Source organism: Bos taurus, chromosome 14 (assembly GCF_002263795.3).
Source record: "Bos taurus isolate L1 Dominette 01449 registration number 42190680 breed Hereford chromosome 14, ARS-UCD2.0, whole genome shotgun sequence".
Taxonomy (NCBI): domain Eukaryota; kingdom Metazoa; phylum Chordata; class Mammalia; order Artiodactyla; family Bovidae; genus Bos; species Bos taurus.
In genome coordinates, this window is record NC_037341.1 from 64,507,657 (window position 1) to 64,520,433 (window position 12,777).

The 12,777-nt window shown below is 38.3% G+C and overlaps 1 protein-coding gene across 15 annotated transcripts in view; it reads right to left on the reverse strand.

Annotated features, from left to right (window-relative positions):
* VPS13B (vacuolar protein sorting 13 homolog B) overlaps positions 1-12,777 on the reverse strand; it is an 806,276-nt gene that overhangs the window by 54,364 nt on the left and 739,135 nt on the right. For 14 of the 15 annotated variants that reach the window (XM_059874347.1, XM_059874354.1, XM_005215634.5 and 11 more), the window contains 6 exons: positions 11,922-12,077; positions 3,530-3,793; positions 2,765-2,848; positions 2,412-2,587; positions 1,833-2,003; positions 941-1,142 (listed from right to left, as the gene is read on the reverse strand). In XM_059874347.1, coding sequence (XP_059730330.1) covers positions 941-1,142; positions 1,833-2,003; positions 2,412-2,587; positions 2,765-2,848; positions 3,530-3,793; positions 11,922-12,077 — 1,053 coding nt within the window. Of the gene's footprint in view, positions 1-940; positions 1,143-1,832; positions 2,004-2,411; positions 2,588-2,764; positions 2,849-3,529; positions 3,794-11,921; positions 12,078-12,777 lie in introns of those variants that run through there. The other variant, XM_059874358.1, reaches the window with a different exon arrangement.

Here is a 12,777-nt window from a genome sequence, read left to right on the forward strand (position 1 = left end):
GTGGAATTTGTATTTATGGAAGGAGGGAAAAAACATCAACCCAAACTGGGACTACCCTATAAATACCAAAGGCTTAGAAACTGAAGGTTTCATTTTGTTTGATAAAAGAATAATATGCAATATTAGGTACATGCAGGTCAACATTCCAATTCCATAAGGTAACATCGTATGATTATTTAAAAAAAAAAAAAAGAAAAAAATGCAATTGAATAAAGATGTTTATAAACTGGAGCTAAAAGAAAAGGACTCTCAAATTGTTCCATATCAGAAAAACATTTTATTTAGGAATTCCATGTACCCTATTCTCTTACAGATTTATATGCTTTCTTGGAACTGGGCTAGCCTTATCAAGAAAGTTCTCTTGTGATGAAATATAAAATCTTCCTATGAAGTTCTATTTTACAACCAGATTTTTCTCCCCTTGTTAGTAATGATTCTATGTTGTTATCAGTAACAGGTGGGCATCCATGATTATGGACAGGCAAGTCCACTTATAAAGGAAAAGGGGCCCGACAAAAATAGCTGTTCAGAAATCTTCTTATTCATCTTGCAAATCTATGAGAGTTTCTATAAAAACTACAAAAACATCTAGAGGGTAGGTGAGCACAGCATACAGCTCTATATTCTTAACATATTCTGAGTAGACCAGTCCTAATACTTGTCAAACATTCTGTTGAGGAATGGAAATGAGAATGCAACTAGTACAAGTTATCGAATTCAATGATAACTCAAGCATGAATACTGCTGACGGGTGGGAAAAAAAGAGACATCTGAGATGTCTTTAAATATCAAAGAACATTCCATACCCCTTACATATGATTCTAGGAGGACAGTTTTCCACAACTGATTGAGTCTGTTAAGAACATAAATGCAACCTTAGAATAAAAGATGGTTGTTGAAAGAAAGAATTCCTATTAGTTTAAAAGAAGAGTTATAGTACCTGAAAATTAGGAGGGATAATAATTTTGCCAGCAGGAACCTGTAGAACAATCTTCTCTCCCTCAAATAGCCAGAGGTCCCACTTGGACTGATTGATAAGCAGGGCCCAGGGTAGCAATTCTATCAATAAGGTCCTCACATATGGTTTCCAGGCTGACAGCTTCACTCGCATTGGGCTGTCCCACTGGCTCAGTTGCTCATTCCTGTGCCAAATACCACATCCAACAGACTCAATGAAACATGATTTCAGGACTCATGAAATGTGTTTAAGAATTCCAGACACACAACGCTCCTGTATGGTACCTCTTCACATCAGAGTCATGCAATGCCAAATTTGCATCCAGGAGGAAGAAACTTTTCATGCAATTATGTTCTAGATTAAGAATGAAGTAATTTACAGAATACATCTACTAGGAGATAAAAGGTCAGAATGTGACAGATACATGCAAACATCTTTTTTAAAATGTTTTTTAGGGTATCTAACATATTTGTGAACATTCATTCATTTAATATTGAGAACTGTTCATAGAAAACCGGGGCTGGAGAACATTATCTGTCAGAAAGTGAAAAGTTTAAATGAAAGTTGTTCAGTTGTGTCCAACTCTTTGTGACCCCATGGACTATACAGTTCATGGCATTCTCCAGGCCAGAATACTGAAGTGGGTAGCATTTCCCTTCTCCAGGGGATCTTCCCAACCCAGGGATTGAACCCAGGTCTCCCACATTGCAGGCAGATTCTTTACCAGCTGAGCCACAAGAGAAGCCCAAGGATACTGGAGTGGGTAGTCTAACCCTTCTCCAGGGGATCTTCCTGACCCAGGAATCAAACCAGGGTTTCCCGCATTGCAGGTAGATTCTTTACCAACTGAGAGGCTATCAGGGAAGCCCCTTACCTGTCAGAGTCCTTTTTATTATAGGGCCATGTGGGTTGAAGGAACTTCTCTGGCCCGTAGAACTCATCAAGGATCTGAGTAACTGTGCCTCCGGGGTGTATCTTAGTAGCTATCTGCTTAATGAGGGATGTTGAGATGGGAACAGCACAGTGTGAAGGGTCATCCTCTTCTCTAGGAAATGGAAAGGAAAAACAAAAATGATTATCAGATGTATTACAAACCAATGTGTGTTTGTTTTTTTTTTTTGAGAGCGAGTCAATTTTTGGTGCTTTAGGGATGAAACAGTTTGGGGAATGATCTGGGATTTCCTCCCTAACGCATGGGTGGAGCGCTCTCATTCCTCTACAGAAATTATGTTGTCAATTAGATTTTCTGATCATCCCTCTTTTTCATTTCTAATGCGGCTGAATTTTATCTTCAACTACGGAAGAAAACAGGAGAACACTAGGCAAGGCAATTTAAAAATAACATTCTCATAAGAAATCACACAAAAAACTCTATCTTTTCTTGCCCCCCCTTGACAGGGCAAGGTACTTTTTCTTCTGAATCTGAGGAAAAAGTTAAGGATTTTCCCAGTACCTTGCTTGAAATGTTAGGTGATGTACAAGGTCAGGTTCTATGTTTTGCAGTGGTTTTTCCTGTCCTTTTCCTGGAATAATTTGTGTTTCACTCAATCCCAGACTCCTTTTCTCCAAATGTATGATAATGGGGTCTGGAAGATGACTCCTCATGATAAAAAGAGGGCTGAACACAATCTATAAAAATAAAAGGACAGAACAACTTTCATATTTGCTTTGTTGCAGTATTCCAGCTGTTTGATGCTGAGACAAACTTGTAATAAATCTCTTCCCTGGGTCACTCTGACCTTAATTTATTTCAGAACAGGAAAGGTCAGAGTTGTATGCCATATTTTAGGATCTGAAAGCACTCACCATTCGCTGCTGCACTTGAGAGCTGGGTTCTAAAGTCAAAACTGTGCACCAGACATAAATAATGGAACTGTTTGAAGATGGCACCTGCACATGAGAGAGAAAAGAGTTCTATTAAACACTGAACAGTTTACTAATTAATCAAAATAAGGCAGAGATATAATATCAGTTTGAATGATAAAAAAGTAAAGTTATTGAAAAAAGCCATTAAAAAAAAAGAATACCTAAGCAAAAACAGACTTCACTATGGCATAAAGTGAATGTGCGGTGAGTCAATGGGGCCAATTATTTCCATAAAGATGAAGGGATTTGTATGTGGAGTGACTGATATAAGAGTGAGTGGGAGAACGAAAGAGAGATTTGTGCTTCGTGGGAATGAAAGTGATGATGGTGGAGATTGAGAAAGAGATAAAAAAAGTAGCAGGTCATCACAAAGCTTCTCAAGTGGGGAGGACACGCTTTTTTCCCTCCCATCCCTTCAAAGCCCTAGAGCAACAGAATCTTTTTCAAGATATAACTCATCTCCATCTGGAAGGGTAGAGTCTTGGCTACAGGAAGTACTGGAACTGATACAAATGTGTTGTCGTGGGATGGGGAGGAAAAAGTTTGAGAAGTAATATTTAAAGTCTTTGCATATTATTTCAGGCCTCCCCTCTTTTGTACCTATCATTTATTAATAAATTAAGTGCTACACTGAATAAAGAACATAATGAGAACTTTACAATTTTAAAGTTGCTCTGTTCTGGACTGTGCTACTACTTGTCACACCTGAATGACGACGCTATACTCAGGGGCCTTGGATTCCAGGCACACGTCTCTCGACCAGTCTTCATCTCCTTTGGCCCTCACACACAACTCAGTCAGTTCGCTGTTTTCTAGTATGTACGAAGGCAATTTCTGTTTGGCTGTGAGGCAGTCAAAGTGTTCCCGAACCACAGCTTGTCCATCTTGACCAATGTAATGCTGAACCACTTTTAATTCTATGCTTTGAGACAAGTAACTACAGATGATCTGTCTTCCACAGATGATAATCTAAAAACAAACAAACAAACAAAAAACAATCAATCAACCCCTCAATCAGTAAGACTTCCATCAATTTAGACTCCATGAACTGGAAACAGAGCAAACTTGGGAGATATCACAGGTTTGGTTTCAGACCACCCACAATAAAGCAAACATCTTAATAAAGAGTGCAATAAGTTGCACTCTTATGCAATACAAGATCTCTGTAATAATACAAACAACTTTTAACTCATATGCTGAATTATATTTTATCTTATTCACATTTTTCCTATAGTGTAGAAGCATTTATATTTATAAAACACACAGAATTATCCATTAATCCCAAGAATTATTTAACTTTTCATCCAGTTAAGCATATAATTCAGGGCAGGCATTAAGAAATATTAATATCTCTTTTGGTGGAAACTGATGCAGTAAATACTTTTAGAAAGCAAATCCCTGTGTAATATGAGTTTTCACCATGGTTGAGGAAGACAGGACTTTCTGATACAGTTTTCCTTATTTGTAATATTTTTCCAGGTTATAAAATATATAATAAGTAATACATATATGCCATAGTTAAAGGTCTAAGGATATGATCTAGCTCTAAGGTCTAATTTTATATGTCAACTTGAATGCGCCATTCAAGATATTTTGGTCACACATTACACTGGGTGTGTGTGTGTGAAGGTGTTTCTAGATGAGATTAATATTCGAATTGGTAGACAGACTAAAGCAGACTGCTCTCCCTAACTGGTGGACCTCATCCTAGCAGCTGAAGACCTGAAAGAATGGAGAGCCTGGGTCAGGAGGCAACTCCTCCTGCCTCATGCTTGAGCTGGACACTCATCTGTTCCAGCCTATGGAAACAATTGAAACATCAGCTCTTCTTGGTATGCTAGCCTGCTGGCTTTTGGACTGGAACTTCACATCAGCTCTTCTGGTCTTCCAACCTGCAGACTGCGAATCTTAGGACTTCTCAGCCTCCATAATCATGTGAGCCAATTTATAGTAAATCTCTCTTTCCCCTTCTCTATGTGTGTATGTATATACATACATACAAGTATATGTGTGTGTACACACACAAACACAAAGACACACCCTTTTTGTTCTGTTTTTTTTTTTCCTTTTTGGAGAACCTAATAAGTATTTTCACAAATTATCTCTTATTTTCAAAACAACCACATAAAACAGGTGCTATAATGAGTCCTCATATTAATAAGGAAAAAAACAGAGGCAGAGAGATGTTGAATAATTGGCCTGATGTTACCCCGACTGTCTGGTCCAGAGTCTGATCACTACCCTGATAGTCTGTATCTCATAAAATCAATACCTACCTATTAAGAAAACAGAAACAATATAAAGAGAATAAAGCTTGCTCATCATAAGGTAATGTATTATAGCAGAAACCAGTGGTTCCATTCCAAATAACTTCTTTTTCTTTGTTAGTCTTTCCTTTGCCTTTGCTGTCAAAATCACCGATTTGGTTTAGGCCTCAAGCAGCCCAGTCCTCAGGGAAGGTGGACACCTCGCAAGACCCCTAAAAGCTGTATCACAGTTGGTACATGCTAATCCTGGTAACTCCATTCCACCATTGCCAATGATTAGTGGTGAACATGGAGCTCTGTTTTGGCAAATAATACAAAAAGGAAGGCTGCTAAAAGTCTCTGGGAAAGATTTTACTCTTTGATAATAAGGAAGACAATTTGAGAAGAGAAAACCCTCCTTTTTCTCTGCCATGGAAGATATCAGGAGAGGATACAGATTTTGCAGCTATCTTGAGGCCAGGAAGGCAAACTCAAGAGGACAGCAGAGAAGCAGATACAGTACTGAGCGCCTAATTAACTACCCAACACTGAACCTGCCTTAAGATAGGAGCAATAGTATCTGCTTCATTAACTTGCTATCAAGATTAAAAAGCCTATTTTTGTAACATCATGGTGAAAGCATCCTAACTGATACATTTTTCTATGTCATTAGGAGCACTTTGTAACCACCATTAAAAAAAAAACTATTACTTATACAAATTAATATATTAACAATTATTTATGAACTATTATTTATCCCAGACAAATCTGCTAGATTGATAGACCAAAAATTAAAGTCATTGTTACTTCAACTTGCATTACTTGAGTAGTGAGGTTTAGCAATTTCTTGAACATTTATTTTCCAACAGTCTATTTCTCAGAATCTTCTTTAGAAGGAACACGTCTGCAAAAACCAGGCTATGCTCAACTGTTATATTCCCCCTAGATACTCTGGCCATTATAATCTTTTAAAACAATATTTTCAAAATAACAAAACACACACAAGTCAACTGAACTATGAGTCCTAAATCAGCACACAAGATTTTCTTTAGCACATATAGGGGTTACGAGACACTTATGATAAGCCTTATGATGCCATAGCATTGCCTAATTTTGAATAAACATTTGGAAGTGCTGAGGCAGTATTTAACTCTGTTCCTCTTCTGGATGTGTCCAGGCCTGGCAATGTGTGTTCAGTGCTCTTGCTTCAGAACCTTTGGGCCCCATGAGATTTAGGAGAGAATTTGGCTGTCTCTCACAGAAACCACAGAATCTTTGCAACCATCTGGGACTCACTTTGTTTAAAGACAAAGATCCTCTTGGTGGGTTTTTATAGTTTCATTTTCAACCAAAAAGCCTGTTAAATAGGCTTCAAATTTGATAAAAAGAAAATCCTTAAAAGTGGCCAGGGAGGAAAGGCTACTAAGATGAAAGGAAATCCAAAATGGCTGCGCCTTGGAACTCTGCTCTACGTGGCTGCTCCCTTGCAGGGTTCAGTGGCAGCCATGCCTGCGTTCCTTCAAAGTGGCAACACTTACAGTGCTGATATTTTGAAAATTATGGTTAGAATTTCAAGATTAATTTATCAGTTGAAGACAGCTACTTAATTTTTTTAATGTAGGGTTTCTCTTTAGTACACATTTCCAGGTTTCACACCACTTCCCCTTTTTCTCCAAAGCCACAAAGATGTGTATTGAAGATTTCTACATATGATTTTACTTAGCAGGTTTCTGAACTCTTATTAGATCAGTGCCAAGAAGAATAGCAATATTAAAAGAATAATTCCAGAGCACCAGATGCACTGGAAAATGATATCTTAACCATGATTAAAAGTGTATGTATAAAGATACAAATATATATACATACATTCATATATGTACATTAAAATTTTTAGAACGGTAAAGCTTTCCTCAATGAAGAGATGGAAAACATAGAAGCAAATATGTGTACATGAGTAGTTGTATAATGTACAAAGTTTCTGGGAAATTTTGTGTGTGGTCAATTTTTATTGAATTGGAGAAATGAGAAGGGTCTAGGAAAGGAAGGGTACAGGCAACTAAACGTCATTGTTCCAACAAGCTTTAGCCAATTCTCCACTGTCCAGAGGCACGGTACACGGTTAAGGTACATCAGGGAGCTGCACACACTCACCTCCCCAAATTGGGTGTGGTAATTAGGCAGCTGTGGTTTCTTGTAACTTTCCAGGCCCAGGTGGGATAGAAGGAAAGAAGCCAAGATGTGAGGGAGGCAGGAGTCCACCACGCTCTTCTGGAAGGTTGATACCTATCTTCCTTCCTAACCTGGCCACCTGAGGAATCCTGTGTCTCTGCTGTACTTTAACTAGAGCTAATCTGAATGTTAGTTAATCTACCCTGACCATAGGAAAAAAAAAATCCAGTTTAAAGGAAGTAATACTTTGTGTGTGGGAGGGTAGGGTGTGGAGGGGAGAGGGGGTAGAGAGAGAGAGAGAGAGACAGACAGACAGACAGAGAGACAGACAGACAGGAACAGACAGAGAGAGACAGGGACAGACAGAGAAGTGGGGGGAGAGAGAGAGAAAGAGAAGAAAGGCTGAAAAACATTGACTGGGAAGGTTTTTTTACAACTTTGATACATGCAGTGGTAGGTCTGAGGTTGCCATGGTGGTCTGCTGAACCTCGTATTACCCAGGTTCAGTATAAACCACTTTCCATTTGCTTGAATTTTAGGTTAACGAATTGTTGTTTTTGTGTTTCACTTTTCCCTGCTCTGCTGAGTTTTTAAAAATGGCTCTAATATAGAGCACAGTCTCAGATGATGATGACAAGAAATGTTAAAACTCAAAATAAGTTACGTGTGTAAGGCCTCCCATGATAGCGGGAATGTAAAATGGATTTTCCCAGTTCCTGTGGGAGAAGAAGACACCTCTTCTCCAAAAGGTAAATGCCATGTGAGGGCCGCTTATGCTTCCATTATTTCTTTCCACATATCCCTTTCCTGTTTGGCTAGACTTGACCTTTTTTTTTTTTTTTTTTAAGAGTATTTATTATAAATGGGTAAGAAGCAGAGAAAAGTGTGAAAGGCATTCTCCCCCACACCCAGAAAAGGATTATTAACATTTAACAGTACAAATAACATTTGGAAAAGTCCTGAAATGTGATTTGGCACCAGATGCCTTAAAATCTATATTTGGCATTAACAGAGAGAGTGATTAAAAGAATTCCTTAAACTCTCAATGCACGGAAAATTTTTTTAGTTCTGATTTGAACCCTTCATAAATATTTAAGGTTTAAAAAATGCTAATAGTTTGAAAAACTCATGAAGTCGGCAGATGTTTTAGGAAAAATATATATTTAGTTATTTAAAAGATTAGCATAGTAGCAATAAGACTCTGGTAAGTCAAAACAGTGAGTTTTGTCTAAGAAATAAAGTATATCTTTTTAATTTGGAAATATGCATCAAGCATCACAAAAATATTCATATCCTTTGGGCAGGTAATTTAAATTTTATAGCAATTATTTTAAGGACAGATACAGAAATGTGGACATATATTTATAAAAAAGATATTTATTGCAGGATCTATTACAGTGACCAACTGGACATTAACTGAATGTTCAACAGCAAGGAAATGTCTAGGTGTATTTCGATATACCATATGGCAAATCACTAGGCAACCATTAAAGGGATAACTCCAGGAATTTTAAATAACAGGAGAAAATAAACATTACATAAAGTTAAAAGAAGAAACAAGTTGAAAAATTATGATTACAGTTCAATTTCACTCAGATGGTAAGGAATCTGCCTGCAATGCTGGATGACCTGGGTTTGATCCCTGGGTTCGGAAGATCCCCTGAAGGAAGACATGGCAACCCACTCCAGTATTCTTGCCTGGAGAATCCCACGGACAGAGGAGCCTGGTGGGCTACAGTCTACAGGGTTGCAAAGAGTCAGACACAACTGAGCGACTAAGTACACACAGTCAGATTTCGAGTTGTTTCAAAGAAAAAAAGGTACCAAAGTAATAACAGAATATATTTTTTGGTTGGTTGATTTATGAGTAAGTTTCATTTTCTTCATGAGGCTTTTTGTGTTTCCAGATATATTTTATAATAGTTAACATAAAAATAACAGTGTGAACTAGTATTTATTGGGTGTTTTCTATTATAAAAGGAATATGAAGCATAAAACAGTTAAGAAATTTGCTTAAGGTCATATAGGTAATAAGTACAAGGGCTGAGAGATCTTTTACAATCAGAAAAAAGGTAGGTAAAACTTTGTAAGAATTAAAAAAATGTATTTTTCATGACAAATTTTTTTGACTTATGGTATATACTGTTGCGATAGTATCTACTCAGGTACAGTGTATATACTAATGTATCCTGAAATCTAATATCAGTTCTTGAAAGTAATATCTATGGCAAGAATGAGGTGTCTGTATGTAGCAACACAAAAACACATGAGTGTTGCTCATGCCTGGAAATATTTCATTATTGTAATAATAACTGAAGTTCATTGGGTTATGACAGTGGGCCAGGCACTAGTGTAAGCACTATACATATACAAACTTATTTAATTCTCACACCTACTTTACGAGGAAGGCACTATTATTATTCCCATTTTACAGATGAGAAAAGTGATCACAATGGTAAGTAGTAGCTAGCAAGGGTGCCTGTGACTTTAACCATCAGGATGTATCTTTAAAACATTTCTCCACAGAAGGACCCTGCCACTCCACTCATTGGTAAATGTCCTCTGAACTCTGAACACAGAGCTGAACGAACTGGAAAACTTCAGACCAGAGCTATGGTAGTCAAAGCATCCGAGAACTTGTTAGAAATACAAATTCTCGTGCTATACCCAAGAACTACTGAACCTGGAACTCTAGGGGTGGGAATCCAGCAACCTGTGCTTCATTCAACAAACCCTCCAAGGGATTCATTCAGACACATACTCAAGTTGAAGCCTAGAGGGAGAGAAACTAAGGGGAAATATGCTAATTCCTCATGTTTTTGGAAGGCTTAATATAGAGGAGAGGCAACAAGTTACGTGCTTCCTGTGTATGCCTCTCAAGTTCTGAGGAATGGTAAAAACTGGCTAAATGGTAACAGATCTTGGCTCAAAATTAGGAAAGAATTTCTTATTTCATTAATATCTGGAAGTAACCGACAACGGAAAGAGCTGCCATGTGAGAGAATGAGACTCTCGTTCAGAGTATTCAAACAAATGCTCTATGACCATTTCTCAGGCACGCTGATGAATGGGGAGGTAGACAAGGCATTCTTGAGAGATCGTGAGTGACGGAATCAGGAAACCAGTGGGTGCTGGGCAGATGTTTGTTGAGAGCACGTCCATGTAAGCAAGGTCTGAGGGAAGACGGGAGAAACGATTCTTGTTTTTAAGACTTTCCAGTTCAAAGCCCACACTAGCCATGCTGGTCTCCTCCTGAGTCCTTGGGTAAGATCCATTTGTCCAATATTTGTATCTTTGTTTATCCCATACTGCTGAGTGGGGATGCCCTCTCTTAATCTCAATTCAACATGCTTTGTAAAGCCTAGTTCAGGTCAAATCTTCTTAGTGAAACCTCTAAATTCCCTTCACACTTACTGTCAGCCGTACACATTGTTGGGTTTACATAAATTTATGTGAATTTACACTTTGAGAGCAAAGGTTGTGTCACATACTTAGGGTCTTCTGTTATACCCTGTTCTACAGGAGGCAATCAACAAATACTTGGGGAAATGGTCGGCTGATGGGGAACACTCTTCCACGCTTCTGAGACTCTGCTGCTACTGTACTCTTCTCACTTGTTGCTCTCAATAATGAGAGCACGAAGTCCGGCTCCCTGATTAGGTGCAGACCAAGAATGCACACGGGACGGGTCCTACTGTTCACTTTACCGGTTGCCTCCTGCTTGCCCCCTGGCACACAGCAGTGAAGGGGCCCCAGGTGCTCAATACAGAAAGCTCCCTTTTTCCTTTTCCAGGCACTGGTGCTGTGTCTATCACGTCTTCAGTTCACATAACCTTTGGATAGATTGTTACAATCCAGATGCAGATGTATATGTTAAAACTCTTACGACAAATCCAGTTATTATGTGTGCAGTGAAGCCAGTTTTCAAATTTTAATACTTCCTTTTTTTTTCTTTCTACTCTTGTCATGTGCTCCATGCTTGAAAAACATCTTTTAAAAACCACATTTTCACATCTTAAGAACACAAAAAAGTGTCAGATACTTCCCCCCCCCACTTTGCAGTCTTAGAACTTCAAAAACAGCCAAAAGGAAGTTTTATAAAATACGTAAAAATATGTGCTGAGAGCTGAGGTTTTATAAGCCAAGAGTAAGACTGCAGTGAATTTTTACTGTAGTTAATATTAACTCCTAGGAAAAGAACGCTTGCTGGAGACCCAGGCCCACTCTGCCATGGGAGAGAACCTCGATACTTTCTTGCAGGTTACTCTTGCATGCCTGAGAATCAACTCCTGGTTATCCACTGCTGGACTATCCAGAGTCCCCACCATCCTTGGCTTCTTTTCCTTCTCAATAAAGACCCTTTGGCCATTTCACAGCTCATTAGCACCTCCACCAGAAGGTAGGTGGTGACAGGGAGAAGAGGTGAAATGAAAATCAGTAAATTTTACTGCTCGTTAGCAGCTCTTGTAAAAGACCTGGGACAAGGGTACGAAGCCATCAGCATCATCAGGATCAACAACAAACACTTAGTAAGTGTGCATACGCATGGCTGGAGTAGGCACAGCTAGGAAGAGCTCTGCGATTTTTTTTTACGATTGTTATTTTCATCTCTTTAAGTTTCCCTTCCATTATAACATCCAATGATTCAGAGTCGTCTGGGCCATGGACACACAAGAACTTACCTGTTTCTGCACGCCGCTGACTTGCTGAGCCTTGATGATGAGTGAAGCAGTTCGACCCTTGTACTGAATAGTTCTAATAAATGTCCCCGCATGGTCCACACTGAAGGGCTCTGACCAACGCCAGTTGCCCCAACCTTCAATACAGATGTGTAACAGCTGGAGAGAGAAACAAGAATTGTCATAATGCCAAAAGTGCCAACAAAAATCTAGTCCTAAAATGAAAGTCTCATTGCTGGAAAACCTTCCTATTTGTAATACTTAGCATCTGTTTTCTTTCTAACCTGCATTATTCATCCACTTCCAGCTTATTCAACCAGGCTAAGAATAGCAAATATGCCACATAGAGTCAATGCGGTTTTCCAGATCACATTTTAAACCTTCTTAAAAATAACTGTCCTATCAAATGGTAAAAGGGCCTGTTGAACATTTGAGGAAAGACTGTTTCATTCATCTGGAGGACAAGAAGGCTGAAATGTGAGATCAAAGAATCATGGTCTTGGCTGATAGCTTATTCCTTCCTCTGGCTAGACAGTAATTAAAGCTAAATTTGGTTTGTAGCATTATTTTTGACCCTAAATTGCCATTCTTTATTTTTCCTTTTGATAAAGAACAAAATAGCAATCTGAGAATGCAATTCATTTAATATATTCATTCTCCTTATGAGATCACATATATCATATTAGAAATACCTTTAACATTTTGAATGTCTGTTCTATTCTTTTTCTTAGTATGTATTTATTGTAATTTTTACCAGTTGAGTCCCTGATCCACATTCACGTTTATTCACATAGTATTGCCACTTTTAGTAATACTTAGATTTCTTTCATGGACATCAAATACTTTCTATTTCTACTGC